The sequence below is a fragment of the Penicillium cinerascens genome (genome assembly GCF_028974065.1).
Source record: "Penicillium cinerascens strain IBT 15544 chromosome Unknown scaffold_4_segment0_segment0, whole genome shotgun sequence".
In the NCBI taxonomy this organism is placed as follows: Eukaryota; Fungi; Ascomycota; class Eurotiomycetes; order Eurotiales; family Aspergillaceae; genus Penicillium; species Penicillium cinerascens.
Genome location: NW_026695297.1, coordinates 2,084,448 through 2,106,490, shown reverse-complemented (window position 1 = coordinate 2,106,490; position 22,043 = coordinate 2,084,448). Strand labels below are relative to the sequence as shown.

Sequence of the window (22,043 nt, the reverse complement as noted above, 5' to 3'; positions counted from 1 at the left end):
TGCTTATGACGCGATGCACAAAGGTCCACGAAATGTACCCAATTCCCAAGCTAGCATCTTGGCGGTGGGGCCCAGAATTAAGGGGAGAGTGTGGAACGGTGAAGCTGGCTTTGCACTACGCTGTACGCGTGAAAAAAAGGAGCTTGTCTACGTAGGACCGCTACTGTCACGCGCACTTGCCATTTGCCCTCCACCTTGCCTTTCGAGTCAGGTGTATCAGGGCTTTAGGGCCCACCATCTGTATATGCAACTTATTTGCGCGTTTCTTTTGATGTGATTCCCTTGTTTTCAATTGTCGAACTCTCTTTGACGGTCACGCTCTGTGTCATGGTGCCACCTGTGTCTCTATGAGCTTTTTCGACTTTTCTTCAACTTTGGCAGCTAGCTCTCCCGTTAGTGCTGACGCCTACACGAACCCGGTAGAACCGTAGTTAAATAAAGTTGCCAAGTTTTCCTAATTTAGCTGTTACAAAATCCGAGTCATTATGCGCAATATACACTAGGCCTTTTACATACATACTGCATGCGGGCCATTCCCCACATCGTGCATGACTCTTCCTGACTCAACCAGCCCCGCCCCCCACACGAATCGGTATATATAGAACTGCTCTTCCCGGGATCAATTAACAGCCTAAAACAAACTCCAATCGGGTTTACGGAGTACATTACACTCGAATACCTCCTTCAACTCCAATTCCTCGTGAAAATACCACCATGGCACCCACAACATCGACCTCCACATCACCCACCACGGGCCTAATAACCTTCTATGACATCGCCCTCGCACCCCCCGTCCAAAAAACAGCCTGCTCCCCAAACCCCTGGAAAACCCGCTATGCCCTGAACTTCAAAAAGACTCCCTACAAAACAACCTGGGTGCCCCTGCCCGACGTCAGCTCCGTCCGCGGGGCTCTCAATATCCCCGCCTCGCGCACATTCGCCGACGGAACCCCCTACCACACCCTCCCCGTTATCTCCGACCCAGCCACCGGGCGCATAGTGGGCGACTCCTTTGAAATTGCAATGTACCTGCAGGAACAATACCCGTCCTCGGGGGCCGGGGACTTGTTCCCGGTTCAGGAGCTGGACTTCGTCTTTGGGCAGAACTTGGAGCTTCACGCGCCAATTGCAGAGACAAAGGGGGCGGAGGGCCATATTACGGCATACGTGAAGTTTAATACGAATGTGGATTCTGCATTTACTGCGCATACGCAGCTGATGTTGGATGGGTTTCCGTTCGACCCTGCTACTGCGGAGGAGTGCAAGGCGATATTCTCGCAGAGGGTGGGAGCACCGTGGGAGACTCTAGGGGTCAGTGAGGATAAGAGGGGGGAGTTGTTGGGTGCATTTGAAGAGGCCCTGAGTGGGCTTGCGAGCTTGTATAAGAAGGATGTGAGTGGACCGTTTCTGAAGGGGAGCAAGGCAAGCTATGCGGATTTTATTGTGGGGGGATGGTTGCGTATGAGTCGAGGCATGTTGCCGGCGAAGGAATGGAAAGCGTTGAAGGGGTGGCATGACGGTGTATTTGGAAGGTTAGATGAGGCGCTGGAGGCGTTTGCGCAGATGGACTAGATCTGGTTTGAATTACAGTGCCACGTCGGAGGGCAACGTGAATGATGTCAAATTAAATGGATAGAATATTTACATTTACATATACGTTCTTCTGTACATACTGCACCACAATTTCTTGGCATAACACAATCTCTACTAAAGAATCCGGATCAGCAATTGTTTGACCCACAAATTTCAAATATAGGGCATTTCCCAATCATTGTTTTGGAGGCCTCAAAGATAGATGAAGGCATTTTAAACTATTCAACTTTCTGGTTTATTAGAACAATCCCTTTTTTAAGAAACGATCCAGGCTCATGACGCAAGACTTTAGGGAAACTCATTGGTTTCAATATCAAGGAAGTGACGATTGAGACAATCGGAGATATGAGTGTGAGGGTGCACGTTCCAAGGCGTGGGTTCAAGGTGACTCCATACACTGAGAGTTAGATACAAGGCAGTAGGGTGTGATATCCCAAATTTCATGGGATGCAATAATAGTATCAGGGAGGCCTATACGTACTCGAATCGGTTTCACCTCTTTACTCACACTTCATTACTTTTAAGCGTCATCCAATGTTGGATCTATACATGAATACAAATTAGAATCCTCACCACTCAAAACCCAGTAATATACCGATGCTCGTTAGTCTCCTCCAAAACCTCCAACCGCATACCCACCTCAACAACACCCTCACTCCTCGGCGCACCCAACATCCCAAAACAAGGCTTCCACTTAATACCCTCATCGACCCTACGATACGAAATCAACATATCCCACGGCTGCTTCTTATGCTTAGCCGCCGTATCCGGATCCACATTCGGCACCAGGCACCTCGCACACCGCGCCACAATATCCAGATCCAGCGGCGCTTTGTTCTCCGCGCTAATCCGGACTGTTTTCCAGGAGTCTTCGCTCCAGGGCGATTCACCCCGGATGACGATGTTAGGTCGGAACCGCTCGACGGTAATTGGGTCTACGCCTTTTTGACGGAGACGGACGTTCAGTTCCGAGAGCGACGCTTCCGAGGCGACAAGGATAGGGAAGACATCAGGGAATCCGGTTGTCTGGACACGGCCCAGAAGTTTAGGCGCGCCGTTTCCCTTTAGAACACGCGGTGTCGGACCCTTGTAAACCAGCGCGACTGGTCGCCCCAGGAACGCAGAGAAGGGGGCATTGACGCTGTCGCTGTAGATATACCCATCTGTATCACTATCCCAGATTTTGACTGGTGCCACGGTCGTATTATTTGCCAACCAGTCATGCGACGGATGGCACGGCACGCGAACAGTCTGCACGCTCTCAGCGCCCGGGATAGTAACGAGCAGATCCAGGCCATCGTCGCTCAAAGCCGTGCCAATGCGTGTCATATCTGGGATTTGGCGGATAGTCAAGAACTCATTCGTCGCGGCATCGACGAGCATCCAGCGGCGGTCGAGGTCGAGACCGTGTTCTTTGAGAACAGTCTTCTGGACCTCGAAGCCGCGGCAGGATTTAATTGGGTACATGCGTAGCGAGATGATCTCGCTGGATTGGCGTTTGCGCCATAGGCGTAGCCGTGGAAGGATTGTGGATTGGGATGTGTGGGTCCATCCTTTTAGTTTCGGAATTAAGAAGATTGGGAAGAGGATTAAGAATGCTAGGACTAGGATCGAGACGGTATTTGCCTCGAGCATTGTTGAGGTTCGTGAGGGACTGGGAGAATGAAGAATTGAAGGATATACTCATCTCGGAAGGCCAAGTTCTAGTTAAATAGTTCCGACGGGATTGATAAGCGCATTTTGCTGCGGGTGACCGCCTCGGGGTAGTTGGAGACTGGGGTTTTGATGTCATGCCGGATATAATTGGAGAGTATCTCTTACTGGACGGAATGCTCTTTTTTATGAGTCATTTTTTGGTGCATCTGTTGGTGAATATGCTGGCTATGTTATCAAAGCAGGCTATATCAATAAAAACTTGGATTTAGGGATATCAAATGAGAGATCTGTAAACACCATGCGCGCATGAATATGCGAAGTAGAGAATGAAAGAAAATGCTGCAAACGTTGAAGTGCACCATTAGATGCATCAAAAGCTGAAATCATCCAAACATAAAAGGGGTTCTCTCAACTGCATATTCTAGACCGATCATGCAGTCTTCTCGTCGATCCAGCAGGTCACCAAAGTCTTGATCAAAGCCAGGGCAATATCCCGTCCCAAATCAATATCGGCATCCTCCGACGCCGCAGGAACGTGAAGGAAGACCACGTTTCGATCCCGACCTTCCATCAAAGCCAGCGACAAGCTAGTATAGAAAATAAAGTCACAAAGATAATGACCAGGGTCCTTGGAGACACGCAGATCCGTCTCCACCGGAGCCAGCGACTTCCACGTCTCCAGGAAATGGTCATTCGGCGGATACACGCCCTCCTTACCTTCCTCAGACCCCGGTGCCAGGGTAGGCGGTAAGCCTAACTCCTTCCAGCGCTTCTCACCGTCCTCATAGCCGGTACGGCCATCGATATCGGTGATATTATAGTCATCGCGATGGGCTAGGGACTCGACCGAGTAGTAAGGCCTCGGCGACGCGATACCAATATGAAGTACGATATTAGGTCTACCGCCATGCGCAGCAGCGTAGTCCTTCAAGATAGTCGGGAGGGTTTCGCGAACCGTCGAATAAGCGACGGGGATCGGGGTGGAGTGCACATGAAGGGAGACGCGGCGGTCATGATCACCCTTGGGAGAAGGGAAGGTGAAAGAAGACGGGAGCGAAGAGGCGATCAAATAGGAGGCGTTGACGAGATTTGTCTTGAAGGGCTGGTTGCAAGGGGGTCAGTTGGGATCGGGATCGGGATCGAGTGCGATCCGGGCGATCTTCACTTACACCAAACCCTGTTATCAACACTGAGATCTCGCTGGGCGGGGGCTGTGGCTGGGACGGGCTGTCCACTGGAATGGGGTGGAGTGCTGGTGCCGCGGGGCCGTAGTCTCCCATGTTGTTAGGTTATTTAATGAGGTTGATATGGGGTTAGAGGGTGTATTCGAGAGGGGGGTTGAGTTGCCTCCGCAGGAGATGACTGAATGCGGGGTCTTGGCGCTGCAGGATCCTTGTCCTCGACGTTCCTTTTCGCTGTCACTTAGCTGACGGCACTCGGTTAATTATTTAGTTGCATTCTGTGAGTAATAAGATGCACGGTTGTGTTGTCCCATCTATATTAGAGATCTCAGGATATCTATACATGTTCAGGTCACTCCGGATGCGGTGGAGGACAATGCCGTGCCATGCTTTCACCTCGAGTCATTCTGTCGTGGCTCCAAAACCTGATATCTGGGCAATTTATCTCGTTCCGGCTGCAGAGCACTATGTAGAGGATTAGGAAAGCTGTGGATCGCATAGTCGGTTAGAGACGTAATCCTCGAGTTGCCTAATCCGGCAATTCTTCGAGGATCCTTCGTTTTCGCATTCCACTGGCATAGTGCTAGGACTTTAGTCCCTGCAAATATCAAATCGTCCTCGGAGGGCTCCGATCCGAGTCCTCAGACCTTTTCTTCAGCTCCTACTAGGGCTCGGAGGGTCTAGCTTCCGATCGTTGCGAATAGTTGTTCGCTAGGTCTCCGCATCGGCTGGGCCACACCCGAGTGATTTACAAAAGGAGTTGTCTGACAGGCTCACGTTTTACCTTATAATCTTTAATTTTTCACGATCTTTGGAACTTTTCTGGCAGCTAAACGGGATCCGTCTGCAACATGGCCGTTCTCACCGAGCTGCTCGACACCCCCTATCTGGTGCAGGGCGTCTGCGTCGCCCTTGCGCTCGTCTTCGTCTCCAGCTTCTGGAAGGATGTCTCGGATGAAATCCCATACGGCCGCGTGCCGTTGGTGGGCAAGAGCTGGTGGGACCTAAGCAACCAAAAGGCCAAATCTCGTTTCACCAGCTCTGCACGGGCATTGATTGCCGAAGGCTTCGCAAAGGTAGGAGGAAACGGTCGAATCCGAGCAACAAATGCTGATAAATATGGCAGGGCATCAATGTTTTCCAAGTGATGGGTGCCACCAGCCCGTTGATTGTTCTTCATCCCAAGTACATCGATGAGATCAAAAGCCACCCGCACCTCGACTTTGAGGGTGCTACACAAAAGGTTGATCGCATACTCCGAATGCTTGTGACTGGACTAATTCCTTATCAGAATTTCTTCGATGATCGGATTCCCGGCTTCGAACCGTTTCACTCGGCGGGTGCTGGCAAGGTTATCCTTGACACGGTCCGGATCAAGTTGACCCAGGCGCTCGGTATGGCACTTCCGGCTTCAAGCAGTGGGAAATAGAAAATTCTAATGCGTACCAGGCTCTTTGACAATCCCACTTTCTAGGGAGACGGCCGCGACAGTCAAAGATACCTTCCCTCCTTCGAACGGTGAGCCGACAAAATCATCGCAGAGGTCTCATACTAACTCATTCCAGACTGGAAGACATACAACTTCTTCCAAAAGGTCCCGTATATGGTCGCCCGGGTCTCGACACTTGTCTTCATGGGCGAAAACACCTGCCGTGACGAGGACTGGATCAATGTCTCGGTCAACTACACCATCGACGCCTTCATGGCTGCCCGCGAGCTGCGCCGGTGGCCATCCATCCTGCGTCCGCTCGCGCACTGGTTCCTGCCGACAACACAGAAGCTGCGTAAGCACCTGGCCGTCGCACATTCCATCGTCGACCGAGAGATCGAGAAGCGCGAAATGATCCGCGCCGGCAAGCTGCCCCAGGAGGACCCGCCTCGCACCCATACCGATGCTCTCGACTGGTTTGAGGAGCTTTCCACGGCGTACAACCAGCCCATGGATCGATCCAGGGGCCAGATTGGATTGTCCGTGGCGGCCATCCATACCACTTCGAACTTACTGACCAACATCTTGTACGATTTGGCGGCGTATCCCGAGTATATTCAACCGCTGCGAGATGAGATCTGTGCTGTTGCTGCTGAGGATGGAGTCTTCAAGAAGACCAGCCTGCTCAAGTTGAAATTGATGGATAGCGTGATGAAGGAGTCGCAGCGAGTCCACCCCGTGAGCATGAGTAAGTGCATCATCCTTCGGTCCTAGATTCCTCCACTCACATGGCCATCACCAGCCTCCATGAACCGACTTGCCCTCAAAGAAATCCCACTCTCCGATGGCACGGTCATCCCCAAAGGCGCAACCGTCGTAGTATCAGCACACGTCAACGAAGACGAATCCATCTACCCAAACGCGCACACTTACGACGGCTACCGCTTCTACAAGAAGCGCCAAGAGCCCGGCAACGAGCACCGATTCCAACTAGTTACAACCACACGCGAGAGCTTCGGATTTGGCCACGGCGTGCACGCGTGTCCGGGCCGATTCTTCGCGGCGAACGAGTCCAAGATCCTGCTCATTCACCTGCTGCTCAAATACGACTGGAAGTTCAAGGAGGACCGCGGGCGGCCCAAGAACTTCGAGAACGGTACGGAGTCCATTACCGACCCGACAATCGAGATGTTGATCCGTTCTCGTGTGCCGGAGGTCGACCTAGCTGCGCTTGGGGAGTGAGGCGGGGATCGGCGGGGATCGGCGGGGATCGGCGGGGCGGTTTGAGTCGCGGCCCGCATGCGCTTTTCACCTTGGTTTTCCGCGGTACGGTACACGGGATATTCACGCCTGTTGTACTCGCATTGGGGCTACAGCACATGATTCCGTACGTTGAACTATGAATAGAATAAGATTCATCTTTTGTTAGTATGTCCATGCATTCGGAGGGGATTTAGGTCATAGTGAGATCAAGCGTGGATACGTCCCACTGTGGCAGAACATCGGGTCCCATGTTTCAGATTCGCACAAGCCTCTGACTCGAGCCTCGAGTAAAATTAAAATCCAGGCTACCGGCAGTCGCCGAGTGCAAGTGCAAGGTCGACAGTCCACGTGAGGGTAGCTCGTGCGAGGTAAATACGGGTAACAATACACGCGTGGTGGACGCGACGCGACGCGTCGGTGGAGTCTCACCTTTCCAAAAGAAGTAGAATGGGTTTTCAGTCGCGGCGTTCGCGAATGACGAGGCGTGACCGAGCCGGGGCCAGCTACACCGCACAATGATAAAATTGGCTGTTCTCGATCTGCTCCAAGAACCATGCCGTCAAAAGAATGAAGAGAGTTATATAGCTCTGTTGCTCGGAGCCGTTGTTTATACTTTATGTAAATAGAGGAAAATCCTGAACGCGCCATCTCACGAACCGCTGTATGCAAAGGCCATCACCGCAGCAGCATCTCGGGAGGATCAGCCCTTGCAGGAGTTGTTGACCTGGGACTTCATTTGGGGCTTGACTTAGGGGCTAACCGAGCCCACGATCGACTGCACAGTCTTGACGAGAGCTCTAATGGAGCCCCATCGCCAGGGCTCCTCCAATGGGCACCGGGGTTCTCTGGATTCTGGATCCTCTGGGTCTTTTGGGTTCCCAGCCTCCCGTTGTTTCCACGTAGCCTCAGTCCTCGGGGTACTCCGTACTCGTTCCCCATCTGTTCTATATGCCCACTGCAGCGTGCATCAAGTAAGGTCCGACCTGCAGCGATGCTCTCTGGGAAGGACTCGAGGAAGATCTAAACAATAACAACCGGACATTCCAAGTAGACGTGTAGAAGACCGGGTTTTTAGTTCGCGAGTAGCGCAAGTCGCGGTGTCCACTTTATCTGGTCACCAAGTGTCCAGCTAAAAAAGTACTGGAGCGCAGGTCGCAGGTACACCGCTGGCGCCCGCACACACCCCCAAGTCCCAGGTACCGGTGACCCCGACGCCTCACTCGGCGCCCAACCTCCTCTTCTCTCTCTCTTCACCTCTCTTCCTCACCTTCCCTTCTCCACCCCCTCTCCCCCTCCCACCCCTGCGAGAGTTGCTCGCAGCAGTGTTTTCTTTTCTTTTGTGTTCCTTCACGGTGATGACGACTTTCTCCATTCCCTCTTAGCCGGGGTGGAGCCGATGTGATCTGGTGATATTATCCCGATTCCTCAGTTCGCGCATTCCGCGCTCTGTGATCACACGCAACCGCCGTTTCCTTCACCGTCCGCTTTGCTCTCGTTCGATTTTCCTTTCTCAATTCACGATTCACGACCAATTTCACGACCCGCGCTTTGACTCTCAAAGCTGCAACCAAATCGCCTCGACCACGTTCCCCTCGATTCAGCCATCCGCCGATATCTCTCACAATATCGATTTGACCAACCTTAAACTTTGCGAGCGTAAGGCTGCGAGCCCGTCATCATGACTCCACGTCAGCTCTCGCGTACCCTCCCCAAAAACTTCACGTTTCCGTCTCTCAGTGCCGACGAGCCCAGAACCCCCGAACGGCCGTCCGCTTCGATCGACGTTCCTCCTCCGCCGCGCCACTCTTTCTCCAGCTGCCGCCTGCCCCGAGTTCGCGTTCGATCGGGTACTGATGTCTGCGCGCGGATGGATCTGGATCTCTTCCGGTTTCAAGGAAACCAGGATGTTCCTCTGCCCTCTATCGAGGTGAACCAGCAAAGTATCGCACCAGAGACGACCGTCTCCGATGAGCCTACCAACGATAATCGCTTCCTTGCACCTCCGCGCCAGCGTATGGCCTTCAAGACACCCCCGGCGCAGATTGCCGGCGCGGAATACGATGCCTGCGACACCGAAAACCAGTGGCCATCGTGGGATCAGACGCCGTCCGCGTACAACATTCCCCGCCCCGATTCCGCCTGTTCAAACCACTCTGACTCATCTGTCGAGTCGATCGAGACTTTTGCATCGCGACCATCGGTAGGAGGGAGTTGTACGAGTGCCGAGAGCGACTTCGACCAGTATTTCCCTCTAGAGTTCCCCAAGGAACCCGAGATGAGCTCTCCCACCTTGCCCAAGAAGCATAGGGTGATGCGCTCTCAGACCAAGGACAAGTCGTGGAGTCGCGAGATGGACAACCACCTGTGGAACACCTACCAGATGTACCTGCAGGACCCGACGATGACTCCATTCAAGATGACCCCTGGCAGCATCCCGCCGCTGGGTGTTACGTCTCGAGTCTCGCGCCGTGCCAAGAAGACCTGGGAGAAGAACCACCGCATCACTGAGTCTCACCCCATGCGCTCCGCTGACCGCAGCGGCAGCTCTACCCCCAAAGCAGCTGACGATGCCACCCAGTCTGTATGGCCCAAGTCTGACGCCAAGACACGTCGACGACTGAAGCTGTTATGTCGTCGCAAGTTCTGCATTATGCCTCATTATCAGCGCATGATGCAGTCTCGTAGCCCGGAGCCTGTCGCAGATGTGCTCGCCACAAACGCGCAGTCGCATGACCGTGACTTCGCCGATAATAGCACCGCAGCTTATGGCACTCGTGACCTCGGTGTCTCTCTTATTTCCACCGTTGACCCTACTCCGCTGGCGCAGCTCGCCGAGGCCCCCTTGCCCGAAGAGCCCAAGACGGAATGGTTCAACAACCCGGTGCAAGCAGCCCCCAACACCCACATGCCCCCGCCCACGAACCAGCACCTTAACGTTGAGTCTGCTCACAATATCCCGCGCTTGGGATCGCCGTTTGTGTACAGCACCTGGGGACCTGGAGGCTCGAACCGCCAAGTCCAAGACCTCCCTCCCCCAGCCCGGACAATGCATGTGCCCGGCCGCCGTGCGCGGCGCAACACCCACTTGATGGAGAGGACGCCCAGAGATTCCGACGATGTATTCTCCAGCGACGTGTATGGGGACAAGGATCCCTCCGACGCAGAAGTCCAGAACCGTTTGGAACATTACCTCCGCGACAACAAGTTCCAGAGCATGGGCCACGGCCGAGTTCGCATTCGCAACCGCGGTGCCACCACGAGTGGTGCTGTTGGTCCTCGGGAGGTCAACCAGCTTTTCTCACCCCCTTCCTCTCTCAACTCATCCCAGGCCGAGGAAACCACCCCTGTCACCAAGCCGCCCAATCCATTGTTGAGCCTGCAGGGCGACAACATCAAAAGACTGGGCTCACCTTTCAAGCTAGATGGCGGTTTCAAGCGTCGCGATGCCCCTCGCCGCTTTGTCCGACATGCACCTTCGCTCTCCGATCCTTTTTCAAGCGGTGGACTCCCATCTTACCCCAGACCTACGGTCAACCCCTCCCCCATTCAGGAGCAGGAGAAAGCCGCTGGCCCGTCGCTGCAGGACCCCTTTGAGGAAGGAATTTCCGATGCCGAGCGTATCCGCCGGCAAATCCTGAACATGCCCTTCGTGCGCCAATAGAGGCGAATTTACGCTGTCAATTCGTTTTTGCGAGATTTCCCCATTGCATAATGACCTCAACGACCGAGATGGGCGCTTTGTTTTCGTGCCAGCCCTTCTTCGCAGCCTTTTATTTATGACAGCAACGGCCTTTGATGACTGTAATGATACGCTTGATGGCCCGAGTACCAGTTTCAGCCTGGTGCTGGGGTACACCTGAAAATTTGCTTTTTCCTTGACCTTCACCCTCCGAAGAGAAAATTGTGATGGGCTTCCCCCCCCCCCCCCCCAATTTGAGTCGGCACTCCGCACACCGTTGATCATCTTCAATTGCCACTTGACTTACCTTTCAAGTTGATGCATCATCCGAAACTGCGGGTGTCATTGCTTTGCCCATGATCTCCAATGATCTGCCGACTCTCATTGGGACTTACTTTCGTTATCCGCCACATCTACAGCACCTTGGTGTCAATGCAGTTCTGAATACAGATATTCTGACATGACAGAACATAATTGATCACCAAGTGCGAGTTCAGTCCCTTTCAATCGACAGATTTGTTTTCCTTTCCATTCTCTGACCGTGGGGCACCAGCCATAGCCTCGCAGTCAACAAAGAAAAATACAAAAGAAAAAAAAAACCAGAAAACGACACCCAAAACCATCAAATCTCCACCACTCTTTTCCGCTATCTGAGCGATTCACTCTCTACATTTTCATTACCGCTTTGCTTACCCACCATTCCACTTGTTCCCCGTCTCATTCAACCCCGAGACAGGGCTGGAATTGGTACTCGCTACTGTTTTCTCTTCGGCCCACCCCGGAACACCGAGATCGATCCCACGGAAATCTCGATTCCATTCCCATTTGAAATGTCACGCCCCCCAAAAAGAATGTGCAAGACGAATACATACGCAAACCCCACATAGACGAACCGCCACGAAACGACCGCACATGACTGCAGTTGGCACATGACATCTACATCCACATTCCTGAACGCAAGCGAGGTGTTTGGGTCCGATTCTTCGTCGATTTACTTTCGCTTCTTTCTTACGTTCTAATCTGCATCTCCCTCCATCTTTTCATCCTCTTTTGATCTACTTGAGATGCCATTTTGACTCTCATATGGAATTGTGGTTGGGAATTTTGATTCGATTATTTGATTTTACATGATCTGATTACTACATCTTTTTACTTTCTTGCTCTCAGGCTGTCTATTGTGTACTCCTTTTACTTTTGCCAAGTAGGGATTTAGCTTTGCTTGAGTTTGGGCGGCGTCTGACTCGTTGAGATTGCCCAATTCATTATCTTATTGATTGTTCTTTTGGTAGATTTGTTTTGAGTAGATTGTAAACTGGGGCACGGACGCACTGGAACAAGTAAACAAGACCCTTTTTTCTTGAACAAATTTTAAGATTCCACAGTTTTGAATAGAGGCGTGGATGGCTTTTATCATGTGGATCTATGACAGGTAGATGACAATAGGCCATCTCTTTGAAAAGGATATTGGATGGCACAAATGATTGGAGTTAATGTGCTGCTAGAAAGAATTTATTAAAATAGAGAGAAGCATGGAGAAGGAGGGGACAGTTTCCATAGTGAGATCGCGGTTTTTAAAATAAGAGAATTTCGTGCTTTCCAGACCAATCTCCCCAGTCTTCCCAATCTCCTAACTTTGCCAAAGCCATGGTGCCAATGTGACTTGCGAAGCCGAGAGCTTAGGGTAGGTGGTAACTTCTTGCTCGATTATCACGCATTGTCCTCTTCCTGACTTGTTTGGTTTCATGTCCTAGGTACTGAAATTTGATCTATGTAAGACTTTTGACCATCAGCGCGCAAATCAATCTAATCACCCATGCAAAAAGCAACAACCACGCGGCAGGTCACACTATCATGAGCTCTAAACCCTTTCAGTACATCGTATAATATTGTATTTTATCGAAACTTTCCTTTAATCTCCTTCAAAAAGCAAGTCTATCTGATCCGCTTCATGCGGGAATCAATAAAAATGCAGCAATGAAATTGGAGAACCATAGTCAATGTGTTGAGCAATGAAGGGGGTAATCAGATGAAAGAGGATGGACATATTTTTAATGGTAAGTTCTGATATTATTTTCTGCTCGTTCTTAGGGGGATGTTTATACCCTCTCTCCGAGAACTGTTTTCTAAGGGAAATACATACAAAATTGTTCTCCTACACTGCTGCCCGGTGGTCCATGAAAGAACTTCCTCTAGAAAAGAGCAAAGAAGGTAATAAAGATGAGGAACCTGTATATACGGGCTGTTCATATAGCCCAATTTCAATATCCTCATAGGCCTAGCTAATTAATCAGCAGCCATCGGGGCAGAGAGATGCCGACCGATGTTGGCGCCTTAGGATGAGGGCTCCAATTTCCAACACAATGATAACGGTCGGGGTAGCATAAAGGACATTGGTACGATTCAGGATATGCATGATATTGCTTTTCTATAATTATTTTCGCGCCAGGACTTCGAATGAATGCTAATCTGCTTTCAGAACATTGCCGCAAAGTTGTACTTTTTTTCTATCTCCGCCGGCAATACGAGTATTTACAATTTTGTTTGACTTATGGATATATCAAGTACCCAGTGGTCTCGTATCCTCGGGCTCTTTCGATGCTGCAGGGCACACACACACACACTCTTATAATTATGCGGAGGTCCCAAATTGCTTACACAAAACCGTATTGTTGTGGATCTCCAGCTTGATCGTGGGGACATCGGAGGTGTTGGGCGTCTTTTTCTTGTCCCCGGGAAACTTTTTGTTATAGTCGTCTACTCCCTTGGCAACAGCTGTGATAAAGCCATTCAAATCGGCGGTTTCCATCATCTTTTTTTCATCGAATATATCCTTCATATCGAAAATACCTGCAACGATGCTGGCAAAGTTGGTGGTGAGCAGCCCAGCTGTAATTTTGGTCACACTCATGAAGACAGTGAGAAGCACCGCCCAACCATTTACCTTCTTTCGAATCACCTCAAGGCCGGATACATAATTAAGCTTGCTAACTGGATAGATATCCGGTTCGTCGTGTTTGGACGTTTTGATCAATGTCCTTCCGCTAGCATGCCACGTATATTTGTAGGCAGACAATGCGGACTTCTGCTCCACCATGGAGCGGACGAGCTCAAGATGCTTTTGACCCACGATGTTGTCTGGGTCGATGGTAATAAACCGATCGTATAAGTCCGGGTCACTGCCGCTGGTGCCGTACAGTTGTTTGGGAAAAATGGTAAGAGTGCGGTCCGTGATGTCAGCAGGTCCATTGTCCCTGAACCAGTCGTAGCCTGCATTTCTGTTGCGCTTGGCATACTTCGGAAGCAATTGGTTGGTAGTTTCCACAGCAATGAACTTGTTGGTTTTGTTGGTGGTCGATTTGAGAAACAGGCCCACCCAGTGAAGGCAAGCAAAATGTCCCGAGCCCTTGATCGTAATAGCCGGGTTGTCCATTTTCGGACATCTAACAGCCACAAAACGATCGAATTCTCCTTTGGCTTCGTCTTCGTAGACAACCCATGATTGGTACCATGAATCATGCCAGGTACAACTTCCAGGATCCATCTCCTTGCATGATTTCCAGATGACATCGGTCTCTTCGTCGGTACATTTCTTCCAGTTTGGCTTCGAGTTCACCAGCACCGGAGTCTCGCCTCCAATGGCGATTTCAAACTCGGCATGGTTAGAATGAATTTTGAACAGCCAGTAGTCCTCGTTCTTTGCAACAAAGTATTCCGACTCGTCCCCGTCTTTTCGGACAATAGCTACTTCGGAGCCACATTCGTAGTACAGGCTCTTGTTGTAAAGAGGAATGTTGGTGCCGTCTTCACTGTTAAGGTCCACCTCCACGATGTAATCAACTGCCCAACCTGCACTTGCTGGGACTATCTCTGTGGAAATCGCAGAGTCTTCCATTGTGCCTACGGGCTAAGTGATATAGAGGCGACGGGCTCGAATCAGCAAAGATTTGGTAGCAAAGGTAAAAAAGAGGTTGTGCGAGGGGCTGAAGAAAGTGGAAGCATAGGCTGACACTAGGGGTATTTATCATTACGCCCTGGTGTGATGTGCGTGACGTGGCGCTGCATTGCAGAAGAGCGTACGCAGAAACATTCGCATTCGGATATTCTAAGTGTTTATCATTTGCGAATCAAAAGACAATCACAGTGAACAGCTCAGCTGCAAGGTGTGACTCACTGTCACCCTTTGATGGCCAAATTTCCCTAGGCCTTACGTTGATTGTGGTTTCGGACTGAGATTATTAGCCGATCATACGCGCCCGTCGATGCACGAATGAGGCAATTTTGTGTCACAAGATTTTCGGCTCGTTCATTGACATCGCCTAGAGGCTAGGTCAAAAATAGAGCCGTCCTCAGGAGAATACGTGCCCGCACTACCTTCACACCACATCATTATCGAACCAGTCGCCCCCAACCCCACCATTACACGTCTATGTTACGGACATACTAGTCTGTGATAACGCGACTTTTTTTTTAACTCTATTCCATGACGGAAGCTGGGTAGGTTCCGTCTAATAGGGCCCTCTGATTGGCCAAGCGGGAGCCCAAAATGGGATCCACACTTCAGGTTCCGTCCGAGTTTTGGAACCCGGGTCAGAGAGCTATCTAGTGCCCCGATCGCCCTAGAATTTGGAGACATTCTAAGTAGAAATTGGGAAATCGAGATGTACTACCGTTGAGTTGTCTCAGTGGCGGCCTGGTGATTATCAAGGACGTTCTAAGTTGAGACAACTTGGGTCCCCACTCTAATTCCCATGCATCTAATGTGAAGTGGCTCCAACAAGAGTGATCTGTGTTACACAGCAGGTACTTGATAAACGGAAGTAACAGGGGTGTCTACACCGCGGGTCATCAGAAGAGTGAATTCTACGTCATCGACTCACCGCATGTTCGTCGTGGCTTGCCAACGAAGTGATCTATATTGCACAGCAAAGACCGATCCAATGAAAAATAATGAGAGACTTACATTTTATCAATTCTACTGTATAGTGGACTTCGGAAACAGTTTACTCCTCAGACACACGCTGTTCTTCGGTCCGTACCGGAAACCACGCTAATCCATAGAGGTTACTTTAATAACGATCCCTTCTTAGCCGTGTCGGTATAAAACGTTAATAATCTCTGTATTTACCATACGACAGTGAGAAGCCTATCGTTTGTAGGTCAGCCCCCGGCTTACCGTCCATTTATCTAGGGGACCATCATTGAAGCGGGGGAGGCGGGTTGGAATTCTTTCCGTGCCGTGCTTACCTTTCTTTCCGTGCTTACCTTCTTTCCGTGCTTACCTTCTTTCCGTGCTTACCTTCTTTCCGTGCTTACCTTCTTTCCGTGCTTACCTTCTTTCTGTGCTCACCTTCTTTCACTTCCAACCTTCGACTATGGAATCACCGGACAAGCCAAACTGGTACGAAAAGGATGTGAAAAGCATCAATGCTGATGCCCAAAAACTCCTAGAAAGGTACAGCGGCTTTAAACCCGCTGAGATCCTCCCACATGTGCTATCGCTGGTATGTTTCCTCAAGTCATTCCGTTCATATAAAGTAACCTTCCTGGTAGCGAGACGAGGCGTTTCGAGTCTATCACTACCCCTCTATCGGGCAGATGCGCTTTCTTTCCATCAACTTGCCTCATATACCTTTCTACAATCGGGTGATAGAACGGCTACGTACGAATCCGTCCACTAGCTTCCTCGATGCCGGCTGCTGTTTTGGTCAAGAGCTTCGCTCCTTGATAGATCAGGGCATCTCTGGCAAACAGCTATTTGGATGTGACCTAGAGCCGGTATTCATTGACTTAGGGTACCAGCTCTTCCGAGATAAAGAACGTTTAGAAGCGACTTTTGCAACTGGTGATCTCGCTGCAGAAGATACCAAGTTTGCGGAAAGCCAATTATCGCGGACAATGTCTGGCAAGATTGATATTATTTTCGCCAGCTCTTTATTTCACGTATGGGACTATGACACGCAAATTCGAGCTGCAATAAACCTAGTTCGATTATGTCGCGACAAACCAGACGTTATGATTGTTGGGCGGCAAATGGGGAGTCGGCTAGGTGGCCACTACCAAATGCACGGTGTGAAAGACGAAGCTTTACACTATCGCCATAATGTTGAGACACTTAAGGGCTTCTGGCGAGACATTGAAGCTGCAACTCAGACACGTTGGAAGTTTGAGGCGAGCTTTTTTGAAGATGAGGCGGTTGAGCAGACAAAGAAAGCGCTTCCGGTGGATGATAACATAGCCATGATTTGCTGGTGCGCGACTAGACTGTGATACGATCTTGGATGTATTCACGTGCAGTTAGCTTTTAGCAGAACTCAGTTATGTTGCTAAAATCTACACAAAGCCAAAGACAGGACTTTACGACATAGGACATTGACGGTCGAATGGCCGACTAGCATTGAAGTTAACACGACTAGTAAAGAGCGTCTTGTCGGACTACAGTGCCAGCGTTATGTCTCTACGGCGTAAAGACAACCTTCTGTGGTCTGATATAGTAGGAGGGCGTGGAGGATGTCTCGGCGTTGGGAAAAGAAAGAAGGGAAACGGGAAAGAGGAGACAAGGAGGATTGTTGCCATGAAATTGGACTTTTTTTTCTTGCAGTATATACTAACTAGGACTTGAATCCCCATTCTAAAAATGCATCATGAACGAAGGGACTCAGATAATGCCTTTACTCTTTGAGCTGCCACCGCCCACTCTCAATATAATCTTTGATCTTAACATTCTCCCTAATGCTTTTCCAAAGCGCCCACATTCGTGGATACTTCTCTTCAGTGATAGAGTCGACGGGGGACGGAATCCACTTAGTTATGAAACGATTCAGCCAAGTAAAGGCGTAAATGTCTGGCAATGAGGGCTAGAAATAGGTTAGCACCCAATCAATTTTAGTGGCAAATCGCAACAAACCTCTTCGCCTCCATAAAACGGACCCCTAATTGCAAGTATATTCTCATGTACCTCCAGAAACTTAGGGAACAAACCCCAGAACTCTGTAGCGCCGCGCTGCTTTGAATCATCATTGCTTGCCCGCCACACCTTCCACATAAACATGGCAATCATATCGCCCCAGGCTGCATGGTACATGTCTAGCACGGCTGCTTCTATCGGGTTTGAACCGAGGAGCCCGAGGTCTGCAGCGAGGAAACGCTCTATGGCGGAACTTTCGGCAATGGATTCCTATATCGTGCGATCAGCAGTCGGTCGTTCATTACTATGAGTCAAACTTATGTACCCATTCGCCGGTACTCTTTTGGACATGGAGAACGGGTAATTGTCCAAGCGGAGTTGATCCCTTTTCTTTGTCCCAGTCCTATGGTGCCATGTTAGATACACAATGGCCGTAATTAGAAATAAATAAAATACTCGCCTCAGGGAACACGTTCTCATACTCCGCACCACTGATCTCAAGGATCAACCGGGTTGTCTCGGCGAGACCCTGCTGGCGACGGTTGTAAACACGATACTTGGCCATTTTTAATAAGATAAATAAGAGAGTAGCTTTCTCTGACGGTTAAAAATATGATTGTATTAGATGTGCCATTGTATTTATAGTCAGAAAAGATCGTATAGACCCCTGAAGCCGTCATCAGAAACCCTGCAAAGGTCGTATTCAAATAAGGCTAAGGTTCGTGTTCATCCCAAGTCGCCCTAGCTTAGATGGTCTGAAGTGTGACTCACTCACCATAGATTGTCGGGCGAGACACTTTCCGGCCGATAAACACAGTCGATATTATTGACTTGATCAATTGTTTAGGTCTATTTCCGTTGCTCTGATGATCAATGTACACATCTGCCGCCAGCCGCGGCGTAATTCTCATCTTTTCTGTCGCCCGTCCATAGGTGAACGGTTGAATGAATTTTCAAAATCGCCAGACGAGGATGTTAGGAGAAATCAAATCAGAAACGTATTGGAATTATACTACAGTAACTCACACTCTTACGACTTGATTCCTGGAATATAAATCCGAGCTACGCTACTCCCGTTTTAGGTCACCGCTCTGTTAGTTGGACAGAAGTGTAATAGTAATGGAAGTGCTTAGGAGATCCGACACTCTGGCAAGATCGCGCACCCCCGCTTTCCATCTTTGCCTTATGGAGTTGCTTTGCCTTATGGAGTTGCAGCCTTCGCCTAGGGCCCAATACGTCCGGAAGCTACCCGTTTAATAGTTTGCGCTCCAATTAAATGACCCCAACGGATATCAGCCTGCCTGGGCAACCACTAGTCTCCCTTTTTTACAGCTAGAATGTGAGAATTCGTGGAATCAATGCCGAAAATGATCACTTTTGAAATCAGAAACGCCATTCCACCCCAATTATTAGCGGCACTAGTGGCGTGGGGACTAAAGGCATGCTTAGGTAGGCCAAATACCTTTACGGAATACCACGCGTAGAAGCATAATTATAAACCTCTAGGAAAAAGCCACTAATTCATAAGACATTCGCCATATACTTTTTTTTTATTTACGTCATGATGACCCAATTCCGTTTTCTAACGCGTATATAGTTCCCTGCTCAAGGCCATTGCGATTGACATTGCGTTAGAGAGATAATCGTATCCTCGACAGAATTAATCTTCCAGGTGGATGACATGACACGTAATCAGCACGCTTCGCTACGCAACGAGTGAGCTAAGATCCCCTCCCGCGTTCCCCAATGACCGCGATGTTCTTCCTTAAAAGGTCTACCCGCCAACTAATTGTCTTCCCCAGAGGCGACGATGGGAATAGGAACAACAGTAACTGTCATAATTGCAAAGGTGAGCCTACAAGTTCTAATAAAGGTCAGCAACGCTAAAAGTCACTTCACAGGATGCCATAATGTATATTTCTACGCCATTTACGTCCATTCCTGCCCACATCACTAGGTCATGTTTCCTACGTAATGCTTACTATAAACTTCAGTGCTCCGATTGTACGGACTGTGTTGACTGCTCATTTTGCAGCAACTGCAGCAACTGCGAGAAATGCGAGCAGTGTTCCAACATGACGAACTGTACCAATTGCCAAAATTGTTCCAACCTGGTAAACTGCACGAACTGCAAGAATTGCTCCAACTTGAAGGTAGGTGTCAACAAATGGAGCAGGCTCGAACATTATACTGACCGTTTTGAACGCATAGGACCAGGACGGTGCTGTCAATGAGTCTGGATAGATATTTTGGAGTCGGAATCCTTTACAAGGGATATTTCCTCAATTATGCGGGCACCATGCTATTTGCACTGCGTGCATGAAACATTCTAAACGGTTCTATGGAGCATTGTTGTATTATATAAGTGATTCATGGTTTGTTGTAACTAAGGCAATAAGATACAGTTCAACGAGAATTACCGGGAGGGGATCTAAAATTAGATTAGTACATTTCGGATTAGGGTTCGCGAATCAAATTGAGAGATTATAGCGGTAAAACTCATTTTGAAATTGCGGTAGAGAGCATATGCCATGAATAAATGATACAAATGAACCACAACTGTGTGGGGACGCTTTGGGATCTTGTATGATGAGTAGCGCGTCCGGGTTTACTAATGCCGGACAAACATAATACGGTGCTGGACCGCAAGTTCGCACCAAGCTCTCCCCATATAATGTGACTCGGACGAATTTTCCAACATTTAAAATAAGCGTAGGTAGAAGATGGCCCTTATATCTCACACAATTTAGCTTCTAGTAATCCAATTTCGCACGTCAAAAGTCAAAGTGCCGATCTCGCAGCCCTGCCAAGTCTGCTAGGAGACGGAGCAGGATTTACTGTAAAGGAAGAGAAACAGATGAGAAGTATTGCTATTAAAGAGCTCAGATATGGGGAAACAAGACTGGATGAGTACACTTTGGCGTCAGACGAGGTGATGCACTGGCCGAACGAACGGGCAAGCGTAGGCGTACGCCCCTCATCTAGGATAGCTGCCAAAGTATGCGGTTTCTAAGCGTATCTTAGAATCTGGTCAATCCGATGCCGATGGTCGAGGGAAGATCTTGTCAAGTTCATGCTCAGCCCAATACATCTCAGGGCGCACTCCACCAAGCTTCCAGGCTCCATCAATCTTCCTGTATGAATGTTTCACGACGCCATGGCCGTGGCCCCGATAAGCGACACTAGTGAGATCAAGATTCGTGTAGCGCTGGTGCGCAGCGCGTATCTGATGGATGACATTGATCTCAGTCTCAGACAGGCACTCGTATCTAGCGGCACCAAGGAGGTGTTGAGTGTGGACGAGTGGGTCTCCTACGAGGTCGGGGGAGCTCATCATAGAAATGAATTCCTCGGACTTCATATCTGGGAAGCACTGGTAGCCAATCATGCTGTAGTCCACCTGTTAATAGAAGGTCAGTTCTAGGAACATGCCCTAAGCGACTCGGCAGATGCACAATACCGTCATGTTCGGCGCCAGGATATTGCGGAGTCTATCCCAGTCCTATCTCAGGTTAATAATATTATGTGCGGCTGGCAGGTCAATAGCTAACCTTCTTGTCAATGCTATCAGCCCACTCAAAAGCAACTTGACTAATAGCAAGATAATCTAAACCCGGAATGCGGGGTTGTCAGTTACAAAGTAAAAGGTCAGTCCTGTTCCTGTATGTTTTACCTTTAAATTGGAGGTTCTCCATAGTAAGTATCTGACTTAGCAGGGCTCAGGTTGTACTTTGTTTTGTGTCGGTTCTTGGTTGACAGAAGATGAGAAGCAGAGGGGCCAGGGTGGCCTGACATCGACAGAAGTATGTGTTTGAATTGTTTCAGATAATTCACTCCAGGCAGCTCGGAGGTCCGTGCAAAGTGAGCAGAACTCAGGTCAGTAGGGCCCTACTGAGACCTCAGTGGGGTGCGTAGGTCAGTGCGTGCTCAGTAACGTGATCCACGGCCGCGCGGGCGACACGGTCGCGCGAGCGACCCCGCCAAAATTGAGAAAACCTACAATTTTTAGCCGCTACTGAATCCACAATAATAACATAAGTTTGGCTATTGAACACGGGTAGGGCATTTGGAATATGTGTGACCTTTTATCCCACAGCCAGAACATGTCACCTGCCGCCGAACCAAGGGCATAGATGGTAAAGCTGGCTCAGCAACCGGTTTCGCAGGCGCTTCTGGTAAAAATATATCTCTGCTTCTATCTTCGTCTTCAACGACCACATCATCTTCACCACCTTCTAGACCCCCAAAGATGCCTTTCTGGGTAGTAAACCTATATTTGGTCTCTCGTTTTCTGGTCTGTTTCTTGTTGGTAGCTTCTAATTGGGTATAGCGATGCTG

General features: G+C 49.6%; 9 protein-coding genes across 9 annotated transcripts; 4 read left to right on the top strand and 5 right to left on the bottom strand.

The window, feature by feature from the left end:
- Nucleotides 1–714: 714 nt before the first annotated feature.
- On the top strand, nt 715–1,572 carry N7498_008773 (uncharacterized protein; the record flags this gene model as incomplete). Its single annotated transcript, XM_058455835.1, has 1 exon — nt 715–1,572. One exon carries the CDS (start codon nt 715–717, stop codon nt 1,570–1,572), a length of 858 nt encoding a protein of 285 aa, XP_058305823.1.
- A 597-nt stretch (nt 1,573–2,169) lies between these two features.
- On the bottom strand, nt 2,170–3,228 carry N7498_008772 (MOSC domain-containing protein; the record flags this gene model as incomplete). Its single annotated transcript, XM_058455834.1, has 1 exon — nt 2,170–3,228. One exon carries the CDS (start codon nt 3,226–3,228, stop codon nt 2,170–2,172), a length of 1,059 nt encoding a protein of 352 aa, XP_058305822.1.
- Nucleotides 3,229–3,679: 451 nt separating this feature from the next.
- On the bottom strand, nt 3,680–4,529 carry N7498_008771 (putative pyroglutamyl peptidase type I; the record flags this gene model as incomplete). Its single annotated transcript, XM_058455833.1, has 2 exons — nt 3,680–4,351; nt 4,419–4,529. 2 exons carry the CDS (start codon nt 4,527–4,529, stop codon nt 3,680–3,682), a joined length of 783 nt encoding a protein of 260 aa, XP_058305821.1.
- A 752-nt stretch (nt 4,530–5,281) lies between these two features.
- On the top strand, nt 5,282–7,101 carry N7498_008770 (cytochrome P450; the record flags this gene model as incomplete). The annotated part of the gene is made up of 5 exons (XM_058455832.1): nt 5,282–5,506; nt 5,557–5,824; nt 5,880–5,948; nt 5,996–6,607; nt 6,662–7,101. 5 exons carry the CDS (start codon nt 5,282–5,284, stop codon nt 7,099–7,101), a joined length of 1,614 nt encoding a protein of 537 aa, XP_058305820.1.
- A 1,699-nt stretch (nt 7,102–8,800) lies between these two features.
- On the top strand, nt 8,801–10,783 carry N7498_008769 (uncharacterized protein; the record flags this gene model as incomplete). Its single annotated transcript, XM_058455831.1, has 1 exon — nt 8,801–10,783. The coding sequence occupies one exon, from the start codon at nt 8,801–8,803 to the stop codon at nt 10,781–10,783; it is 1,983 nt and encodes a 660-aa protein (XP_058305819.1).
- Nucleotides 10,784–13,430: 2,647 nt separating this feature from the next.
- N7498_008768 (uncharacterized protein) lies at nt 13,431–14,693 on the bottom strand (the record flags this gene model as incomplete). Its single annotated transcript, XM_058455830.1, has 1 exon — nt 13,431–14,693. The coding sequence occupies one exon, from the start codon at nt 14,691–14,693 to the stop codon at nt 13,431–13,433; it is 1,263 nt and encodes a 420-aa protein (XP_058305818.1).
- A 1,480-nt stretch (nt 14,694–16,173) lies between these two features.
- On the top strand, nt 16,174–17,068 carry N7498_008767 (class I SAM-dependent methyltransferase; the record flags this gene model as incomplete). The annotated part of the gene is made up of 2 exons (XM_058455829.1): nt 16,174–16,302; nt 16,352–17,068. The coding sequence occupies 2 exons, from the start codon at nt 16,174–16,176 to the stop codon at nt 17,066–17,068; spliced, it is 846 nt and encodes a 281-aa protein (XP_058305817.1).
- A 401-nt stretch (nt 17,069–17,469) lies between these two features.
- Nucleotides 17,470–18,270, bottom strand: N7498_008766 (uncharacterized protein; the record flags this gene model as incomplete). The annotated part of the gene is made up of 4 exons (XM_058455828.1): nt 17,470–17,655; nt 17,706–17,975; nt 18,031–18,108; nt 18,178–18,270. The coding sequence occupies 4 exons, from the start codon at nt 18,268–18,270 to the stop codon at nt 17,470–17,472; spliced, it is 627 nt and encodes a 208-aa protein (XP_058305816.1).
- Nucleotides 18,271–20,736: 2,466 nt separating this feature from the next.
- N7498_008765 (Scytalone dehydratase) lies at nt 20,737–21,171 on the bottom strand (the record flags this gene model as incomplete). Its single annotated transcript, XM_058455827.1, has 2 exons — nt 20,737–21,105; nt 21,166–21,171. The coding sequence occupies 2 exons, from the start codon at nt 21,169–21,171 to the stop codon at nt 20,737–20,739; spliced, it is 375 nt and encodes a 124-aa protein (XP_058305815.1).
- Nucleotides 21,172–22,043: the final 872 nt, after the last annotated feature.